This window comes from Mustela erminea, chromosome 8 (assembly GCF_009829155.1).
Source record: "Mustela erminea isolate mMusErm1 chromosome 8, mMusErm1.Pri, whole genome shotgun sequence".
Lineage (NCBI taxonomy): Eukaryota > Metazoa > Chordata > Mammalia > Carnivora > Mustelidae > Mustela > Mustela erminea.
In genome coordinates this window covers 28,077,442-28,098,754 of record NC_045621.1, presented here as the reverse complement: position 1 = coordinate 28,098,754, position 21,313 = coordinate 28,077,442, and the positions used below count along the sequence as shown (strand labels likewise).

Below are 21,313 nucleotides of genomic sequence, written 5' to 3'. Positions count from 1 at the left end.
GGGTGGTTAGCCTGCCAAAATGTCCACCAGTCCCGGTAAGTAACTCCTGTTACTTGTATCTATATGAATAAACATAGGAACTTTCAAATAGGCAATTTGAAAAAACATTTCTATTTTAATTGGTTTGAAATATACAATCTGAGTGGTAATCCTGCTTACTATGTTTACTCATAGGCACACTGCTTTCACTCATGGGCTCGCAGATTAAATCCTTCCCAAGTCTTGGCCTGTGACAAAGCTAGACTGGTCACCAGAGAGAATCATGGAAGGATAAGTGCTTAGAGATGGCTCTGGAATCAGGAGGGGTTCTAGCTGCATTTTGTCAAGTCTAAGGGTCCCACTGCTGCCATTCAAGAAGTTAGCGCCCTAGAGGCTGAGAAAGACATCCAGCGGTAGTGTTGATTTGTGGCTATTAGCACTAGATAAGGGCCTGAAGTAAAGCTGTTCAACAACCGGCAGCTTTGGCGTAATGGAAAAAAACATGGACTTTGCAACTATACACACTCGGGCGATGTTTCAAAAATTCCCAGAACCCGTTTCCTGTTCTGCAAAATAGCACTCGGAGGGCATCCTTGCATTAGGGGCTGGGCAGGCTGAGATGACAGGGCCAGGAATACTGGTAACCTACAACCCAAGTCAGGATTTCTGAGTCCAAAACACCTGCTTTCCAGGTTGAAGTAACTTCAAGCAGGAAATGTCCTAGTTCCCAGGGACAGAGAGATTCCAAGTTCCATCTTTATGTTTGGACATTTGATGTTTTAAACCTGTGAAGTGCGTTCGGTTTTAAAAGAAGAGAATTGTCAAGGATGTTCAGCACAGATTTGTGTCTGATAATGAGAAATAGGAAACAATTTAAGTGTCTTCCGGTAGGAAATTAATTTAATAAATCAGCATAGCTATGTGATAGAATACTTTGCGGCATTAAAATGATGCTTTTGAAGAATTATCTAGTGACAAGAAAAATGTTCATGATAAAATGTTAAGTAAAATAAAAGCAATGGATAAAACATCATACAATGCGCCCCACTCTGGAAAGACAAGTAAAAAACACGCGCTTTCCGCAGGAAGTCGGGAGGCATGTAGCGAACAGATTTTCCTCCTGTATGTTTGTGTTTTCTAAGTTTCCATCAATGATCACGCATTGCCTTTATATCCGAGAACCCTAGACGGTCGTTCCGGCCTCCCGAGGCGCGCGCGGAGCCGCCAGACGCTGGCGGGACCCCGGGCAGCCCCCAGCGCCCCCTGGCGGCATCCAGAGGCCCCGCCCCACGGGGGGCCGACGCGACGGGGCGGGGCGCGGAACCCCAGCCCAGCCCAGCCCAGGCCCGCCCAGCCCAGGGCAGGCCCGCGCGCTCCGTGCTGGACTAGCTGCGCCTGGAGGGAGGCCGGGAGTGAGGCCGGGAGCGCACCGTCGGAGCGGTCAGGCAAGTCAGGGGGCCGGGGCCGGCGGGAGTGGGAGACCGCGGGCCGGCGGGGACGGGGCGGGGGTGACGCCCCGAACTTTCTCCGAGTGCTCGGCCCGGGGAGGCGGCGCCGGATGACAATCTGTGGCCCTCGCCCTTGGAGTTTCTCTTTCCCGCGGCGTCCGGGCGGCCGAGGGGCGCCTGTTTCGCGTTGGGAGCGAGCAGTGGGTTGTGGGCCCGGGCGAGCGGGCCAGGGTCAGAGGGTGTCATGTCTCCCTCCTAATGGCGCGTGTCGCAGGGTGTGTCCACCATACGAGCCCCCAGAGTGGCCTGCTGCGCGCGGGAGGAGGGCTGTCAGGGCCCTGGGCCGGCGGGAGGGGGAGGGGAGCGGCCGGGAGGCTGGTGCTAGCCTCGGCGCAGCCAGGTGAATTGAGTATGGGAATGGGGGGAGGGGGCCTGGCTCTTGGGGTGGGAGCAGCCAGCGGCCCACTGTCCTTAGAGTGGAGAAGTGGCCACCCCTGTTACCGTGACTTTGCCTCGGCCCGCCTGCTTCCAGCCACTGTCCCTAGGCTGGGTTGAGAAAGCAACAAGGAAGTGCTGTCTGCCTCGTGCCCTCTCTGGGTCAGCATAAAAACCCAACTGGAGCCTGGGAAAGGGGAAAACAAGTGGAGCCGGACAAGGAGCCAGCAGACGGTGGCAGGGCAAGCCGGGGAAGGCTTTTGGGAGGCTTGGCCCTGATCCGGAGGTCCTGCGTCAGCTCCTGTCCTTGTGGGGGGGGGTCCTCCATCCCCCCTCACCCCACTGTGGCCTGGGTGTGGTATGGGGGGGGGTGAGGTTCTACTTGATGCCAACTTAGGATGTGAGATAAGTGAAGGAAGGCCTGGGAACTAGGGTCAGAGCCAGATGTCAGGGCAGGTCCCTGGGGTGTCCAGTTCTCTGGGGCTCTGAAATATTCATCTCACTGGTGAGCTTTGGTTTCAAAGCTGGTGCCTTTGGCCTGGCCAGTGGTGGCAGCGAAAGCCAGGTGCTGCCTTGGGTCTGCTTTGTCTGGGGGCAAAGTGGCAGCCATATTTTCTCTTCACCTGGTTGCTGTCCCTGGCCCTCTAGGCTGGGGACCCAAACAGAGAGCCAGTTTGTAACTTAAGAACAAGTGGTGGGACCACAGTGTCGAGGGCACTGACTTCCTCTGTCTTCTGGTGCCATGACCTCAGGGCCTCACTTGTAAAAATGGGCACGTCAGAGAGGTAATGATGGGATACACTGAAAGTGTGGGGAGTGCGTCATATCAGGAGCTGGGGTAACAGCCGCTTCAGCTACAACACTTCCCTGGGGACGGGGGCCTCGGCTGGAAGCTGTCCTCCTCAGAGCACATCCACCCCCAAACTTCTCACCCTGGCTCCTTCAGAAAGAGCAGAAGCCCCAGAGAAGAAACACATGCTCGTGTCTTCACAGGGCTGGAGTGGGAGGGCCAGAGCGGGCACGCTCAGACAGCTCTCTGGGAAGGAGGCCTCTGCTGACAATATGGTTAACACTGATGTGGGCCTTCTTGAATATTCTGCTGGGAATGCCGTGGAGGGGATGGCCTTGACCGGATCCTCCAACCCTAAGAGTCTGGGTTTCTAGACCAAAACCTGGGTGTTGTTTGGAAGTAGAGATGTTCGGAAGTCCACAGGCCACAGTCCCGGCTGCTGAGAGTCCTCAGTACACTGGTCAGGGAGGAGGACGGATGAGTCTTTGTATTTAATGACTGGTGTTTTTCCCATTCCATAAGGGTGATGTTAGGGGACGCCAGTCTCCTAGTTCTGTGCTGGTTGAAGATGTCGCCCAGCCCTTGGCGTTAAGGCTACTGTGGAGATGACAGCAGCTGTCTTGTGGGGCGGGTGGTGGGGGGGAGAGGAAGGATCCCGGAGGATCCACTTGACGCAGAGTGAGGGGACACGCTTGTACTTCACGTGACTGCTCCGAGGGCTGGCTAGGAGGACAGGGGCTTTAAGATACGAGGGTTAGCACAGGAATCATTCTCAGGGTTGGGTCTCTGTAAAACAAAGGTGGACCGGTCAGGATCCCACGGGATATTAATTAGGTGTGCCCTGATTAAAACTGTTTCAGGCTCAAGGAAGTCTGGGGGGAAGCTGGGTTCAACAAAGCTGAACAGTTCTTGCCCCCTGCAGGACTGCACAGAGGCTGGATACGCCGTTGTGCCTTGGGAATTTCTGAAAGGGGTACTGGTTGTTTTTCAGAGTTCTCTGTTTCAGAGCTCATCCAGTAACATCTCCGGGGTGTTCTTTAGAGCAGTCTGGGAAATGCCTGGTTGGATGAGTTTAGCTGTCAGCTCCAGGGTTCTGGGTAACTGGTCCCTCCCCACTGCCCCATGGGGGCTGGTGTTGGGGGGTGGAGAAAGGAGGCCAAGGGAGGTCACTTGCCTGGTGGCAGGCTTAGAACTGGAGCCCAGTTCTCTGATCTCCCTCCTGCCTGGTTGTCTTTCTTGTCTACACTGTTAGACTGTTTCTCTGCCGGCTGCGGGGTAAGTGAGCGCCCTGGAAATGCTGGCCGAAGGTGCCAGAGGGCAATATGGGGACAGTTTGGGAGGGAGGATGTTAGGGCCACTCCCATCCCTGGAACATGCCATGTGTCTCTGCCTCTGTAGCCGTTCTAGATGGGGAGTAAGCCCAGGTGTAGATTCTTTAGGAAGCAGGGCGGTCTGCCCTGACCTGCTGTGCTCTGTCGGGTTGCTCCTTCAGAAGCAGAGGCTGTTGGAGTTGGAACAGACTTGATCTTTTGGCTCAGTGTACCTGTTTTATGGTGGGGAAGAGAGAGTCCAGGGATGGGGAGTGGCCCACCCGGACTCACAGAGGTGTTAGGAGCCAGACAAGAACTCTGCACCTGCCTTCTAACCCACGGCTCTGGCGTGGTGGACTGACTCTCTCCAAGGGAAAGGTCCTCATTACACCAGCCCATCCTGGGTGTGAGTCTGTGCACGAAGGTGGCTGATAGGGGTGCCTGAGGGGCTCGTGTTCCAAGCAGGTGTAAAAGCAAAGGGCCTGGACTCTAAAATCGGATGTCTAGCCTGGGTTCTAGTACATCTCTGATGTTTGCCTGCTGTGGGCCCCTAGATCTGTTTTCCTCTGAATTTCAGTTTTCTCCTCTGGAGAGTGGGGATAAGAACACACCTCAGAGGGCTGTTGTCAGGCTCAGGCCCGCCTTGGGAGCCAGTGACGGGTACCCATACTCACTGCTATAAGCGGCTCTCTCTTCCTTCCTGCCCGCCCTGCCCACTGAGGGAAGGGTTAGTCCCCTCTCCACCGTGGGTTGCTAATTACATCTGCCTCTCCTCCCTCCTGATCTCAAGACACAAGGAGGAGCCGGAGATGAAAGGCAGGGGAGGAGGTGGCTAGGCACAGTGTTTCTGAGTCCGCCTTCCTTATCTGCACTTCCAGGCCTTTGGGACCAGTGACGTGGTTGGAGTCACTGAGCTTACCCACACTGGTGACACACTTATATTCCCCACCCACCCCCCGTGAAGAAGGGTGACAGAGCTGTGGGGCTCCTTTGCTCTCCAGGGCGTCTTCCCCACCCCACCTCTCTCAGCTCGGATGGGAGAGGCTGCCCTGGGCTTGAGACTCGGGCGGGGAGGGAAGTCGAGGGTTGGCAGTCTTATCTGTTTCTGAGCAGGGTGGGGGCACGGGGGGGGGGGGGCGGAACCGAAGGCGGGTGGCTTGTCCTGGCTCCGCCTCAGCTGTGTGTGTGCTTACATCTGTTCTAGGTTCTCAGACAGTGGGCAGGGCTGGCTGGGAATGGAAGTTCCAAACCTGTGACCCACAGGGCCTTTTGTGCGCTGGGCAGGAACTTTCTTGGTATTGGGGTTTCCTGGTGTGTCAGACAACCAGATGATTTCTAAAGGCACTCTAGCTCTTTTTAGATCCATTCCGCGTCATGCTGTTATTCCCAGAAGCCAAGCAGACAGAAGGATAAGTTGATTCTGGGCCTGTTGGTCCGCGTGCAGGCAGCCTGGTGACTTGCCCAGACACCTCTGGGTGTATCTTTTTACTTCTCTGCCCTGGTGGCTCTGTGCTGGGACCGGGGCAGGGGAGTGGGGGGCCGGTTCCTGGGGCTGGGGGAGAGCTGGGGGTGTTGGGGTAGTTAAAGGAAATGGGAGGGAAGGACTGTGCTCCTACGTCTGCTGGGTGGGGTTTCCTGAGATGCACACTTTGAGCTATTCTTTCCATTCTGACTCTGGGCATCCGTTCCTGGCAGAGAGGAGGGCAGGCTGCCTGGGACCAGTCAGCTGCTCCTTTCTGCGAACACACACACACACACACACACACACACACACCCCCTCTTGGTTCCACCCTTCTGTGCAGATTCCAGAGCTTTAACCCTTCAGGGGCCCCCAGGGGAGCCTGAGGCTGGGCCTCAGCTGGCTGGGCTGTGGTGGCCACACTGAGCTGGCTCCAGGGGAAGGGGCTGTTCCACCCCACGGCTGTATCTGAAATCCCTGACAGCCAGCGAGTTCTGCATTGGAGCCCACCCGCTTCTGCTGCCAGGATGGCTGCGTCTGGAGGAGAAAGGAGAGCTTCTGGCAACTTCCTGCGGGGGCATTGGGGTCCTGAGGGTGAAGGAGCAAACTTAGCTCTGTAACATGGCAGGGATGGGGCAGAGTTAGAATGTCTTGGGAACAGGCAAGGTGAGGAAGAAAGTTCTAATGATTCAGGCTGCCGGCAAGGGAACAACCTGGCTCCCGGTTACTGGAGTGTGTTCAGGAGAAGCTGAGTACCTGCGGTGTTTTAGGAAAAGTCAGGCTTCCAGTGGGGAGCCTTAAAGTTCCCTTTTAGCCCATGGAGACCGTGAGCTCCTCCACTAGCTCCTGGTGGAACTCAAATGACCCGATTGCTGGTTTCTGGTCTCTGGATTGTCTCCCTTCCCTTTCCCCTCATTCCCTTTCGACTCCACGTTCTCCAGCTCCTGCCCTTAGTCATAGCTACAAAAGCAAACACTGACTACTTCCCCCTGTCCCTACTACCCAGGCGGAGGCCAGCCTCAAGCCTCATCCTTAGGAGAGGCCTCGAGGCCATGGAAGCGGCCAGGCCCCTCATGTAGGCTGGGCAGCAGTCAGCAGCCCACCACCCCCCTACCCCGGCCCTGCTCAGAGGTGAGTGAGGCTGAACTTAGCCACTTCCCTGACTTGCCTGAACACTGTCTCCTGTGCCCAGGACTCAGAAAGCTGGGATGTGGTCCCAGCCCCCCGCCTAGCACTGTGACCATGGATGGGTCACTCTATCTTTCTGTGCGGTTGGTAAAGCGAGGGGGTTGGCTCGTCTTAGATGAGTGGACTTGCTTTCAGCTCAGGCAGTTAAGACTCTATCTCTGACCACCCTCCTCACCTCCTGGCGGTTATTTGGGAACTGGGATTGGGGGGGGATTTTAGAGGGGGGCTGAACAGCTCGGTGTCTACTTGTCATGTAAGCCTTCTGTTATTGCTAGAGTCTTAGATGGGGAGCCATGAGGTGTGAAAAGAGGCTTCGATGGACAGGGTGTCCAGCTGTGGGATTAGAGTGTGGCCTCTGGAGTCCATCTTGAGCTCAGGTGTGGACTTCATCTCACCCTAGCTAAGTAACCTTGGGCCAGTGACTTAATCCTTTCTTCATCTATGGGATAACATTACCCACCCTGCTGGACTACTATGAGGATTAATAAAATAATAACTAAAAACAGCCACCATTTACTCTTTTTATCGGGGGTCAGGTACCCCTCTAAGTGCTTTATGTGTAGTTGTTCAGTTCTGTGGAGGGTACTAGTATAGTGTTAAACCCATTTTCCAGGTGGAGAAAACGAGGCATAGTGGGGTCAAATGGTCCAGTGCCAGTCTCTGGTAAGCGTGGGCTGGTGGCTGAGCCCTTGGACACCTGGACTATGACCTGCTATGTCCCAGCAGGCTGGTCTACTGGTGAATTCCTCTGAAACCAGAAGAGTCAGAGGGAGGGGCAAGGGAGGAGCAAGGGAGTCCTTATGCGTCAGTAGCCTTCTGAGTGGAAACTGGCCACTGGAGTCTCCTGGGGGGCCCTTTCAAGGCTGACCTTGCCCTTGGTGATTCACCCCGCACTCTGCGGCCACAGCCCCTGTGGTCTGGGAAGGGACCTGTTGGCCTGGCTCGGCTTAGAGGAAGGAGGGAGGACCAGCTGCTTGGCTGGACAAAGGGCAAGCTCCACAGAGCTGGGTGCCTCTGAGAATTCAGTCTGCTGGAGCTGGAGCTCACAGATCACCTGGCCTGTGACATGTCATTTCACAGAGGTGGATCCTGAGCAGCAGACAGGGCCGGGTCATGGTGACATCCCTGTGGTAGCCCCACTGGGACTTTCAACCATGGAGCCTTCCCTGCCAGGGTCTCTTGGGTCACGTTCAGCCTGTTCACCTGTGTACCACCACCCAGATGGCTGGGCGTCCCATGGACCTGGGGCCGGGATGGCCGTAATGATGACAGACAGAGAGCACTACTGCAAAGGTGACCTGTTCACACCTCTACAAACAGGATGCCATTCTCTTGGTGGAGTTAGAAGGGGCTCCTGGAGATGGGCAGGCAAGGGGCTGTAGAGAGAAGGAGCCTCTTGCCTTGGGATGAGAGCCAGTTTGTGTTTCATCCTTTTGAAAAATCTGTGAGAATTTACATATTACAGCTACCTGTGCTAATTTCCCTACTCTTACAGGAGACCAGAACATTGCCACAGCAGTTGGGTTCCCTGTTTCTGAAACTCGCAGCACTCAGTGTTTGGTCTTTTTCTGTTCTCTTTGGCTCCTTATCTCGTCAGGTCACTCTCCTCCACTGTGTAGACCTTCACCACAAGCCTGGCGTGGAGGCGCTGTCGCACCCTCACTGCTAGAAAGGTCTTTCTTATTTCTGACCTGACACATTCTTGTTGTGCTGGTCTGTCTACTCTGGGAGGATGGAGAACAGCTTTCCTCAAAGTAACCCATTTAGAGGCCTGGCCTGTTACTCGATCCCTTCTCCCTGCCTCTCCCTACCCCTCTCCGAGCTATCCCACTTCTAAGAAAGAAGAGGTAACACAGTCCTTTCTCGGATCCCTGGACTCTCTGGAGTACCCTAATAAGAGAAGCCAGTTCCCTCTTCCTTCCAGCAGAAGTTCTGGGGATGTCTGCCTGTCTGGATCCGGGGGTGCTTCCTCCCTGTGAGGTCCTAAAGTTCTGCCCCTTGGGAGATGCTGCAGGAGGAGGCTGTGGCACTGTCAAGGCTCATTACCAAGGACGGAGGGCCTTTCTGGGACCTCCTCCTTAGCTTTTCTCCAGCCCCAGCTTTGCTACCTCAGAGGGAACACCAGGCCTGGAGGACATTTATCTGGCCTAAGAGGCACCGAGAATGCAGTGTAACACAGATCATGCATACAGGCCCCTGAAGGCCTCGGTGCTGTTTGTGCCTTCCTTCCTCTGCTAGTTCCGTGACCCTGGGAGTTATACGTCCCTTCACTATTAGGCGCCTTGATTCCCTTATCTGAACTGAGCATTTGGGGCCAAACAACCTGGAGGTCGCTTTGAGCTGTTTTGGGGGCTCCCAGCGTTCTTCAGCCTTCCCCTGGCTATGGGAGTCTTCCTGCTACAAAGAAGGTATGGGCCAGGTCTGGTGGCAGACTCCTCAGGGCGCTCTCCTTCCCCCCTAGCCACGGCCCCTGCTGGGGAACATGGGGATACCAGAGGCCCCGGGGTTCAAGACATGTGTCTGTCCCTCCAGGGGGGTTCGGGGCCTGCAGACACTGTCCACTCCCCACACAACACAGCCAGAGGCTGCTATAGACCTATCGGATGTGCCTCAGCGGATGTGCTCAGCTATTACCCGAAGTAACCAGAAAGCCCTGTCTCTGGCCTGCCCTTTTCTGCAGTTTCCCAGCTCCCAGTGGCCAGCCCAGCGCACCCACTCACCTAGACCTCTCCAGCGTCCCCTGACTCAGCCACTGGCCTCCCCTGACTCAGCCACTGGCCGTGGGCTGGCTGCCCTCCGGCTTGGTGCCTGGTGGCTCAGCCCTGGGGTTCACTTGTTGTCCACACCCCTCCCCCTCCACTTGGAGCCTTGGCTCCTCCCCAGCTCTGCCTTTCAGGCCCTAAGCTCCTGCCAGCTGCCCTGGGGGCTGGGCTGACCCCTGCAATGGGTCCCAGCTGGCCCTGTGACTCACCCAGAGGCTTGGCTGGTCCCTGGAAGCTTTGCTTAGCTGAGCACAGGGAGTTTCCGCCCCGCCCCGCCCCTCACACCACCGGGGCCCAGTGACTGCTCTGGGCTCCAGCACAAACCTCCCCTTCTGCTTTCCTGGGGCCTGAAACTGAACCGAAGTAGTGCCATGGCCAGAAAGCTGGCATGAAGGCAGAGGGGCTGGGGCTGAGCTGGTGGGGCCAGCGGCACTGTGGGGATCAGGAGGATGGCCTGAGGGCAGAGTGTGATGCACTGGGAACATGATTAAGAGAGAGAATATGAGGGTCCCCCCTCCTCAGGGACAGCCTGGACTGGTGCCCCGTGTGCCGGCTCTGGGCACCCTTGATTGCTTTTCTCATCTCCATTTCAGGTGACAGCAGCTGGGGTCTCCCCTCAGCCCTCGAGCGGCCATGTCCCACCCCAGCGCCCCCCCTCCATATGAGGACCGCAACCCCCTGTACCCTGGCTCTCCGCCCCAGGGGGGCTACGGGCAGCCATCCGTTCTGCCTGGTGGCTACCCTGCCTACCCAGCCTACCCCCAGCCTGGCTACGGTCACCCCGCTGGCTACCCGCAGCCGATGCCGCCTGTCCACCCGATGCCCATGCACTACGGTGAGTCCCTGAAGGGAGCTGGGGGGAGGGGACGGCGGGGCAGCATCCGGCCCACGCAGGACACCTCTTTTCCTTCCTTCTCAGCTTCCTGTCTCATCCCTTTTTTCATTTCCTCTTTAGTTCTCTCTTCCTGTCTCCTCATCTTTGTTAACTCCCCCACCTGCCCCCTCGGCACCTCACCCCCCCACCAGATGCCTGCTAGCCCCTTATTCAGCAAGGAAACTGAGTCCACAGTCACACACCAGAACTTACACATCAGATGAGAAAGTGGCAGGCTGAAGTAACTAGTTACTGTTTCCTAATTAGACAGTTGTCCCCTCTGCGCCCAGACTCCTCCTTTGGAACCGGAAGCACTTTTTTTTTTTTTTTTTTTTAAAGTATTCTTGGTGCTAACAGGTCCTCCTCTGTTAAGATAACATCTGAGTTTTGCAAACGTCTAGAAGTCCGTTTGGATGTTTGGTATATGTCACGGCAGGTAACTGCTCTGTTGGGTCCAAAATGAGAGATTAGATGTGGCGACTTTTGGTGAATGGCTCATGTGCGGATTTTGAAAGCGGTTCTCAAGGAAGCACTGAAGGAACATTCTGAGCCCCGCAGTCTCTGGAATGCCGGGCCACGGCCAGCCCTCAGCCGCCTGCACTTGTTCATACGTGTTCCGGCGGGGATATTCACACGCCAGTCACATTCATGGTCACGCCCTGTCCTGGGCATGCAGACCCCTAGCATCCCTGAATGCTCATGTTTGCCAGATGGAGAACACGACCCCTGCTCTGTTCCCCATCCTCCCCACGTATACTCCGTGTGTCTACCTGCCTTTCCTCTCTTCATTCCTGCCCTGCCGCTGCCAGCTCCTGTCAACGAGGCTCCGAGCCTGTCCCTGCCAGCTTCCCCACTAGGTCGTGACCCCCAGATGACAGGGACCATGGGTGTTCACACCCCAGAGCACCCAGGTGTGGGCCAGACACCCTCACGCAGGGAGCCCTCAATGAGTGCACACTGGGCGCCTAGGTGACTCAGAGTAAGCTTCTGCCTTCAGCTTGGGTCATGATCTCAGGGTCCTGGGATCGAGCCCTGCATGGGGCTCTCTGCTCAGTGGGGAACCTGCTTCCGCCTCTCTCTCTGCCTGCTTGTGATCTCTCTGTCAAATAAATAAATAAAATCTTAAAAAAAAAAAATGAGTATGCACTGACAGATGGGCTCATACCTCAGGCCCCTCGTGGCAGGGACACATGGCTCTGTGTGGTGTCCAGGCCAGCACTGGGTCACCTTGAGGGTGTCTAGAAAACCTGGCTGGGGTCAGGAGCTCCTGAGTATATGGCACCTGTCTTTTGGCTGGAGATACTAGGGACTCTGACATAATGTCATGCGGGCTTCGGGATTGAGGCCACTTGTCCCACCTCCCTGTTGGTCACATGTGATCTGTCCCCCCAGGCCCAGGCCAGGGCTATGATGGGGAGGAGCGAGCAGTGAGTGAAAGCTTCGGGCCCGGAGAGTGGGATGATAGGAAAGTCCGACACACCTTCATCCGAAAGGTGAGACACGGGCTGGGAGGCCACTGTCCCTGGGCCCCTTGGGCTGGGGGAATGGGGTGCAGGTGGCCAGGCACTGCGAACCCTGGGCACTCATTCCAATGGAGATATGCTGCTGCCTTCCAGTGTCTTTCTAGTTTTGCCCTGCCATGGCGGGGGGTGGGGGGGCGGGGGGCATCTCCTCTGACCCATGTTCCCTGCCTCTCACTCCTCTCTTCTTTGACCTTGTGGCCAGGGACAGATTCAATCTGGGAAAACCTAGGTGGGTTCTGCCGAAGTGTCCTACCCTCCCCAAACTTCTTTCTCCTGTAAGACTGGCAGCAGCTTGCAGCCAGAACAGTCACCCTCCTCCTCCCCAGCCCCCATGTGCGCATGCGCTACTCTAGGTGGGCAAAGGAGCGGGCACAGGAGTGCTGTGTGAGCTGGGAGGAGCCTGCCTGGTAGTGGGGGGCGGGGTGCAGGGGGTGGGGGGAAGAAGGGAAGCCAGGCTAGCCACGGGACAGGTGGGGGTGGGGGCAGAGGTGAGGGGATAGTAAGGAGCAGCTGGAGGTGGGGGTCAGTGTTGGGAGTGTGGGTAGGCTCTGAGCCAGACTCCTTACTCTGGGGTGGCCTTTAGGACAGGCAGCAGCAGGGGAGGGCCCTCAGGTGGTAGCAAAGTAAGACTAGATCCTTCAAAATTAAGAAAGAGTCCCTTCCCCACCATCAGAGCCGGTCTTTGGGGCTCCTGGGGGAGGGCTGGCTTCTTCCTGGGGGGATGGTGTGACACGTGCTGCCCCCCCACCCTGGCTTGCGTTCCAGGTTTACTCCATCATCTCCATCCAGTTGCTTATCACGGTGGCCATCATCGCTATCTTCACCTTCGTGTGAGTCTGAGGACTCCACCCAGTTCTACTGGGTCCCCTGCGGGGAGTGTGGGTTGGAGGGGACCCTGTGCTCAGATGGGCCCGAGGGGGAGTTTGCATGCAGTGGCTGGGAGGGCCTGGGGAAGGAGGTAGCCAAGCCTTGTGTGACTCCTCTCCCCTCCTCCCCTGCTCCACAGGAAGCCGGTTGGTGAGTTCGTGAGGAGAAACCTGTTTGTCTACTACCTGTCCTAGTGAGTCTCTGCTCTCCTCTGCTGTGTGTGCATGTGCTGGGGGCGGGGGGCTGGGCAGGGAGATGAGGGGGGTACCTCGGACCAGCTTCTTTCAGGGCAGGGATCAATATATGTTCTGAGAGGGGCCCTTCAAACTACCAGCTGTGCTGGGAAGTGTGGGTGGGTGGGAGTGACCCAGTGAGGACTGACAGCACCACAGAGGTCCTGAGAGCAGGGGTGGGGGACTGTTGGCAACGGGCAGACTGTCAGATGGTCCCCAAGTTCTCTTAGCTTCTCTGCCACAGTCTCCTTCAGCCTCCTTCCTGCCTAAACCCTGCATCTCAGAGGATCTCCAGGGTCTTGGCTGGGGTAATCCTGTCCTGGGTAGCCTCCCCTCAGACTTCCAGATGGTTCTGTGGACGCCCAGCTTCTGAGAGCCCCCAGTCTGCTGGCCTGCTAAGTGCTGCCAGGTGGGGCCCGGAGGGGGCTGGGGGGGGGTGAACGGGCCTGGAGACGACTTCCTCATCTCTTTCTTGCCAGTGCTGTCTTCCTGGCCACCTACCTGACCCTCGCCTGCTGCCAGGGACCCAGGTGAGTCCCAGACAGATGATGAGAAGGGACGGTGGGGAGCAGGGGGGACAGATGTCTGGGGGAGAATGGGAATCTTGACAGCAGCTGAGTGGTGATGGGCACAGCTGAGGTACAGGTGTGTTCAAAGTCCCTTGCCTGTGTGGGATTGAGTCTGTCATGTGGCTGCGGCTTTTATGGTACCTCTGCACGGTAGGTAACGCTTTAACCATTTCACAAGTAGGAAGAACCCAGTGCTCATAGAGGCCGAGTAACTTCCTCACAGTCACACCGGCAGGCAGTGTATGAGCTGCAGAAGGACCCGGGTCTGTCCCACTGGCCCATGTTGTCCCTGCATAGAACACCTGCGCCGGTACCAAAGGCCAGGCCAGCCTCCCTCCCCCAGGTCAAGGCCTCATTCTCCAAGCACCTGAGCCAAGAACTACCTTCTGCTCAAGGAGCCTCTGACACCTGGTGGTCCCCAAGTCACTTAATCACGTCTCTTTCCCTTCAGACGCCGTTTCCCATGGAACATCATCCTGCTGACCATCTTTGTAAGTCACGAAGGGCGTGAGGGAGGGTGGGTCCCAGGGAAGGGCTGGAGACATGACCATGGAAGATGTCCCTGGTGCTCTCTTCCGACCCTAGCCTGACCCACGACCTCGGTCTCCCCTTGGCTGCCTGGGACTCGGTCACACGTGGCCCCAGCTCTGGCAGTCTGCCATGGCCATGCCTCCAGGGGCCTGCCTTTCTTACATGTTCCACTCTCGTCTTTGTCCTCCCCTCAGACTCTTGCCATGGGCTTCATGACGGGCACCATTTCCAGGTATACTCGGGACACCACACTTTTGCGGAGTATTATGGGGGAGTGGGGCATCCCTGGGCTGGCAGTCATCTGCGTGGAGGGGGGGATGCTGGGCAGGATCCCTCTAGAAGTGAGAGTTTTGAAGTCATTCCTGCATGACTTATGCCTCTGGCCTCTCCACACTCCTTTTTCCCCCGCAGCGTGTATGAAACCAAGGCCGTGATCATTGCAATGATCATCACTGCTGTGGTGTCCATTTCAGTCACCATCTTCTGCTTTCAGACCAAGGTGAGGGTATGGGGGTTGGGGGCTTCCCTGACCACCCCACACCCCCTTTATTTATATAACCTGGCCCTCCAGGCTTGGCCCTGCAGCAGGCCTGCCATGGCCCAGACCGCTCTACACCAGGGATTTCCCTCAGAGACCCCGATCCCCTTCCCCACCTATCTGCACCTGCGAAACTCTTCCTTGCAGCGGTCCCTAGAATGTCATGGTTACTACGGCGCCTTCTAGGAGGCAGCACTGGGATTTCGTGGTTGGGGAGCTGGGGCAGTCTGGCTGGGCTGCTGGTTGTAACACTCATCTGATGGGTGCCTCCTCCTCCCTTCTCGGCAGGTGGACTTCACCTCGTGCACAGGCCTCTTCTGTGTCCTGGGAATTGTGATGATGGTGACTGGGATTGTTACTGCCATTGTGCTGTCCTTCAAATATGTGAGTGTCCTGGGAGAGCTGGGCTCAGTGAACCTAGCTCTCAGAGGAGACTTTCCGAATAAAGTGTTGGGAGTAGGCCCCACCCAGGCCTCTGGGCAGGCTCTGACTTCTGGAAGCCCTCCACTGGCTAGCAAAGGGACCAACACCAGAGCACCATCCTTTGGGTTAGGGTAAGCTCTATCTGGAGTTAGAAGGCCCTGGGAGACTTAGAACCTGAAGCCCTGGTCAGCATAGCAGAATTCCCGTGGGAAGTAGTGGGTGAGATGTGCCTGACAGCTGAGGTTAGGTTCTAGAAGGGAGATGGGAGAGGTGCCCAGGACTAAGAAGCTGGGCTTGGATGGAAGGGGCCTGCGAGGAGGGGAGCACAGTGCCGGGAGGGCACCTGCCTACCGGACCGTGGCCGGCCCTGGCCTTCTGTGAACAGGCAGCTGGAGGGCTCCAGGATTCTGGCATTCCTTAGTGTTCCTGGGGGCTTCCTTCCCAGGCTGGCTGCAAGAACCACGATTAAGTGTGGACTAGGACTGGGGGAGAGGTGACAGGGCTCTTCAACCAGTGTCTGCCGGGCTCTGCCCCTCCCAGAGTGATAACACAACCACCTGCTTTTTCCCAGAAGAACAGGGGACACTTCTGTACCCTAACTTTGGAGACTGGTGTCATATAAGCACTGAAGGATGGCCCGTTTTCTCTGTCCAAATTTGTTACTATTCTTTTTTTTTTTAAAGTAATCTCTACACTCTATGTGGGGCTCGAACTCAAAACCCCGAGATCAAGAGTTGCATGCTCCACTGACTGAGCCAGCCGGGCACCCCAAATATGTTACTCCTAATTTCTTCCTTGATCTAGAAGGCAGAACTGGTCCTTTCATGTAGCTACCTTCCTGGGTCTCCCGACTCAAGTACCAGAAGTCAGGGGTTGGGGAGAAGCCCGTTCTGAGGAACTGCCTGCGCTTGTGCTTGGCTAAGATCTCTAACACCATCCCTGCCTCCTCTCCCTAGATTTACTGGCTCCACATGGTCTATGCCGCTCTGGGGGCCATCTGCTTCACATTGGTGAGTAAGGACCTGTTCCCTCTCGGGAGAGGAGCTGAGGGGCTTGGGCAGGGAGTGACCAGAAGGATACAGCATGATTTTAGGCTGCGCTGGAGGCAGGGGTGGGCCACAGCTACCCATCCCTCCCTCCACTGTCAAGAGGGGACTGCTTTTCTGGGCATTCCTGCCCCCTCTTGTTCACTACCAGCTAGGGAGCACACCCAGGAAGCCAGATCACAGATGAGGGTGGGTCTCTTCCCCTTTCTAGACGGTGGGCCCCTTGCGAGTAGACACCATGTGCTGTGCTGTTCATTAGCGTGTCTCTAAGCAGCACGGAGGCTCCCAGGACAGATCTGCTGGGAACAGCTGAAACGAGAACCAGAAAGGACCTCTGGCCACTGAGCCCCGGGGTCCTCACGTGTGCCTTCCCTGTTCCTACAGTTCCTGGCTTATGACACGCAGCTGGTCCTGGGGAACCGGAAGCACACCATCAGCCCCGAGGACTACATCACTGGCGCTCTGCAGATCTACACCGACATCATTTACATTTTCACCTTTGTGCTGCAGCTGCTTGGGGATCGCAATTAAGGAGCATCGCATTCCGCCCCTCCATGGGCTCTCCCTTCCCTCGAGGGCTGGGCGGCTGTGGCTGGAGTCTGGACCTCACATCCGTCCCTTTCCTTTCCCTTCAGTAACATGCCCAATTTCTTTTCTGTCCTGGGACGGGTGGCCTCTCTGGCGGGGGACGCACAGGTACCTGGTGGGCTGGAGGAACTGGGGACTAACTTGCCTTTGGCAGACCCAGACAGCACGAGGCAGATGTGCCTTCTTCCTCCACCTGCTACATGGCACCAAACTCTTCTCAACAGCTGGGGTTGCAGGGAGGGACTAGGAGAGCCTATTCTCTAGCCAAAAAGGAATACGAGCAGTAGAAGTGACTTCAAGGTGATGAGGTGTCCCCTCCCACCTCTGCCATAGGCTTCCAGGGTCTGTAACTAGAGCTATTTCCTCCCTCAATGCCCCAGAAGGCCAGAGAACTTTGTTCCCAGCCTCCCGGACTGCTAGGCCATTATCCAGTACTCCTTTGACAACCCTTGGTGCCTTCGAGCTCATGAAAGTAGAAGAAATCTGTGCCCATGGTCTTCCCCCGCTTCAGTCCCTCTTCTTTCAATGGCATATACTGTTTATTTGGAGCGGGGCAGGAAGAGGAGAGTAAGTAAAGTCAAGCGCAGGGGCCAAGCACAGAGCAGCATCTGCCCTGGGCTTCCGCAGGGCTTCTGGTGGTGGAGAGGACAGGCCTGTTCGCAGCTGCCTGGGGCCTCCCTGGGTGCTTCTGAGATCTCTGGTCAGAGAGACCTCTGGCTTCCTGTGCCTAAGCTGCTCAGAGCAGAAAGTGAGGAGCAAAAGTCAGGCAATGGGGTGGTTTGTGGACTGTAAATGTGGCCAGGAAGTAACGAGGAGGAAGACAGGCCAGGGTGGGGATAGGGGAAATGCTCTGCGTCTTCCACCTGGTCTGAGGGAAATGAAAGCCTCCTGTGGTGTCCCTGGAAATGTCTGTGTTCTTTCCTTACGATAACCTGGGGAGGATCCTGAGCAAAAGGAGACTTCCCCTCAGTTTGTGCTGGGGGATTTTAGACCTGAGCCTTATCTCTCCAGCCAGCTGCCACTTTTTTCATGACATCAAGTGCCTCAAGCTGAAATGGGGAAGGGGGACAAGAGTCACTCGGTGGGGGGTGGAAACCAAATCAGCCTGAGAGTATCAGCCTGAAGTAGGACTTCTCTTAACTACTTGGTCCTAAATATATCATGCAAAAGGACATAACTAGAAATGTAATAAAGTTTTATGTTTAGAAGTTAAACCCCTAGTTGGATCTGATTTCTTTAAGGTGGGAGCTCTCGGAGTGCTGGTTTGGCTCTGCCCAAAGCACCCACTTCCAACCTCTGCATTCCGGCTTGGCGTCTTCTGCCTTTGCTAAGATAACCAAGTACATTTTGCCCCACTGCTTCTTGGTGATGGATGCAAAAGACTGGTAAAGGTTCAACCTTGAAATATCGGGTCTGGCAGGGACCTGTCGGAGCAGTGGCACATGACCTTTTCTGCATCATGGACCCTTTATAAAAGCACACGAGAGCTATGAAGTCTCCTCCCCACAAAGCTGTATGTATACACACAATTTCACAGGTGGGGATGGGGGGAGATGAACCACAGGTTCAAGTTTAGAACCCATGTCTTAGACATCACTAGCCCAATCCCTGTTACAAACAAGGAAACTGAGGCCCAGAGGGCCCAGTCTCTTGGACTGGACCAAGAGGAGGAGTTACCCCCACCCCACCCGCCCCCACTCGGAATGCCCTTTTTGAATTCTCTTTATTTTTTGTTAGAGGCTCAGGGGGCCCCACCCTCCTGGCCAGCAGCTCTGAAGGCTTGGTCCCCCGAGCCCAAGCCTAGGCTTGTTGTATTTAAGTCTCTGGTCTCCCCAACCAGCCAGCCAGGAACACTGAGGGCTTCTGTGAGAGGGAGCACAAGTAAGTAACCAACCCCTCCCTCAGCCCCTCCCGTCCCAAGGAATTCACAAGCCCACTCCTGGTTCCTTGGCGCTCAAAACACTCTGTGACTTTATTTGCCTTTGGCTGGCTTCTGGGGAGAAGGGGGCAGGCGCTGGCAGCGGCCTGAGCTTCATGCGCCCTCTGGCGGCCCTCACAGGCAAGGGCTGGGATCCTGGCCAAACCCAAAGGACTTCACAGTCTTGAACGCCACAGTCAATAGAGTCTAGGGGAGGGCTGCAGTGTTCCTCAGGCTTGCACCCCTGACCCAGCTTCAGGAGACAGGGCGTGTTGGGAGGAGGCCCTGAACCTCTGGCTCTCATACTCGCCCGTGTTGGATGCCCGCATGTTCTGCCGAGCCTTCATCTGCTTCAAACGGTCCTTGTCCACTTCCCGCTTGGTGAGGATGAAGAGGAGGATACCACAGGGGAAGCCGATGGCCCTAGGGGTGGGGAGATGTGCACGGGGTTTGGGGAGGGGCCAAGCCTGAGCCAGAGGAGCTGGGGGAATCTCATTCCAGCTTCATCGGTCGCAGGAACACTGCAATACCTCTCATTTCTGGGCAGCCTCCTCCAACTGGCTGCTGGAGGGCCCCAAGCAAATCAGATCCTGGCTACCGCACTGCTTTAAACTCCCTAACAGCTCTCCGTCACTTCCCAGCCAAATCCAAACTCTTAGGCACAGCACAAAAGGCCCAGTATGGTTGGTCCTCTGCCCACCTTTTCACTCCTGTCCCCTACAGTTTCATGCCCCTCGACGTGAGCCCTGCGATCCTGCCACACCGACCATGCAAGGTTCTCCAGACGGCCCATCCTCCTTCCCTCTCCCAAGTGCTGGCAAAGGTTCTCTCTGCTGTAACCGCCCCACACACATCCCTTCCCAGACCCCCTTCTTCATCTGAGTAACCACCGCTACCTGCTTGACACTGTGGTGTGGGGTAGAGCGCATGGAGTCATGAGACCTGGTGGGAATCCCACCTCTGAATCTTCGTTCCCTCCTCTGTGAAATGGGATGAAATTTTTAAAAAATTTTTGTCTTTTGGATTTAGGGGATGTAATATTTATCTCAGAAAAAACTAAAACATTACATTGTAAAGTACTGGCACACCTCAGGTGTGGAAAAAAGTGTTAATTTTCCCCTTCTTTCTTTTATTATCAATCAACAATACACATTAAGGTCAGAGTCAGATCCAAATAACGATATACTGAACATCTAGATGCTACTTATACAACTAACATAATCTCACATGATCTCAATGATTTCAATGAAAGAGCTCAATGGGCTTTCAGCCCAAGCTCCCAAAAGAGAGAAGGCGGCCAGGGACCCAAATTCAAATGAGATCAGCTCAGCTTACTACAAAACCCACTGTGCCTCCAATTCCACATACTTTCCCACCTCCCCTCCACCCCTGCTCTGAGATTCCAGTCCTCAAACCAAGCAGTTCTGTCCCCACAACCTCGATTCAACTCACCACCTGAAACTTGGAGAAGTTTCTGGGTCCCGCCCTCCCCTGTGCCACTCCCCATTGGTGGGCAAAGAGTTTTAGTTAAAACTCACCAGGCGAGTCCCACAGCTTTCATGGGGTTCTTGCCCCTCTTTCTGGGAATGTATTCCAGCTCAGGGGAAAGGGACTCCGGCTCCTCCTTGCACTCTGGGGAGCTGTGGCTTTGCAGTGCCCGGGTCCTGTTCTGGGAGGCCTTGTTAGCTGTGGCTCCTGAGAGAATTCCTGTGGATCGAAAGAAGGAGGGTCAGTAAGAGAGGATGAGAAGAAAGCCCAGGGAAGGAAGGGGAGTGATGGCAGTTTGAAGTTACAAGTGCCAGGGAGAATCCAAAGGGAAATGGGAAAATTGCCATCAAGGTGGCACCTCTGGAAGCCACTTCCACGTCACTGCGGGCTCATCACCCTGGTGCCAGGAGAGCGAGCTTCGTTGTTCTTCATCTGATCGGACGACAGGATGTGAAGGACTGCAGTGGGGCTCACATAAGTCGTATGAAGGAAATCCGAGGAAAGGTTTTCAAACTGCAGGATGTTAGCACTGGGAGCTTACTTTCTCCCCTTATTTTAGACAAGAGGAAACCAAAGCCCCGAGAGACGAGCTGCTTCGCCCAAGGTCAAACTGCTAATTATCCGGGGCTAGAACCCAAGCCTCCAGAAGCCCAGGGCTCTTTCATCTGCACTGCGGTGAGTGTGAAACACCTGGAGCGCGGGAGTCTAAAAGGCTTCCCCAGAGCTCGCTCTCGCAGCATGACCCCAGAGGTGTCGCGTAACTTGAGAGCAGGGGGATGGACTGTGTGACCTCTAGAGAGCATCTTTTAGCCCCCAGACTCTTTATGATCCTGCAGAGCGGGGTGCGGGGAGGAATCGACAGCCACGATCTCCTGCTATCGCTGGTCGGGATGTATAAAAAAGGGGATCCCCTGCCGTCCTGCCCTCCCCGGGGTCCCTCTCCTTACCCCGGAGGACGCGGGCATTTCTCGCCCCCCGGCCCTTCAGCGCCGTAGCAGCTACCACCGCCGCCATGTTCAGATCCCACCCCCTTTCGCCGCGCTCCCCGCCGGGAATTGTAGTTTGCGTAAGGAGCCTCCCCCGCTCCTTCCGTCCTGCCTACAGACCAGAAACTACAACTCCCAGAAGCCTGCGAGGGGACCTGGGAGAACTACTCTTCCCAGGAGACGCCGGAGGCGCGCACGCTCGCTTGTTTCCCTCCTGTTGGAGGCGGAGTCAGGCCGGGCGGAGTTTGGATTCTCCCCGCCACGTCCCGGCCCCTTCTCCCAACTCTGACCTCTGATTGGTGGATCAGGCAGTTAGCCCCCTTCACTATTGGCCTAGTGGCCGTCGCTCTTTCTGCCG

General features: G+C 56.1%; 2 protein-coding genes across 3 annotated transcripts in view; one reads left to right on the top strand and one right to left on the bottom strand.

Moving 5' to 3' along the window:
• The window catches only part of PNKD (PNKD metallo-beta-lactamase domain containing), a 61,095-nt gene extending 39,959 nt beyond the window's left edge, over nt 1-21,136 (bottom strand). Inside the window, exons 1-3 of one of the 2 annotated variants that reach the window (XM_032354780.1) lie at nt 20,917-21,024; nt 20,020-20,188; nt 18,507-18,904 (exon numbers count right to left, since the gene is read on the bottom strand). In XM_032354780.1, the coding sequence (XP_032210671.1) occupies nt 18,712-18,904; nt 20,020-20,188; nt 20,917-20,983 (429 nt within the window). In that variant the 5' untranslated portion in view covers nt 20,984-21,024 and the 3' untranslated portion in view covers nt 18,507-18,711. Of the gene's footprint in view, nt 1-18,506; nt 18,905-20,019; nt 20,189-20,916 lie in introns of those variants that run through there. The other variant, XM_032354778.1, reaches the window with a different exon arrangement.
• On the top strand, nt 1,333-17,777 carry TMBIM1 (transmembrane BAX inhibitor motif containing 1). The gene is made up of 12 exons (XM_032354782.1): nt 1,333-1,424; nt 9,965-10,206; nt 11,638-11,738; nt 12,534-12,598; nt 12,775-12,828; nt 13,348-13,398; nt 13,889-13,928; nt 14,163-14,200; nt 14,380-14,467; nt 14,795-14,890; nt 15,886-15,939; nt 16,360-17,777. Exons 2-12 carry the CDS (start codon nt 10,005-10,007, stop codon nt 16,504-16,506), a joined length of 936 nt encoding a protein of 311 aa, XP_032210673.1. The 5' UTR covers nt 1,333-1,424; nt 9,965-10,004; the 3' UTR covers nt 16,507-17,777.
• Nucleotides 21,137-21,313: the final 177 nt, after the last annotated feature.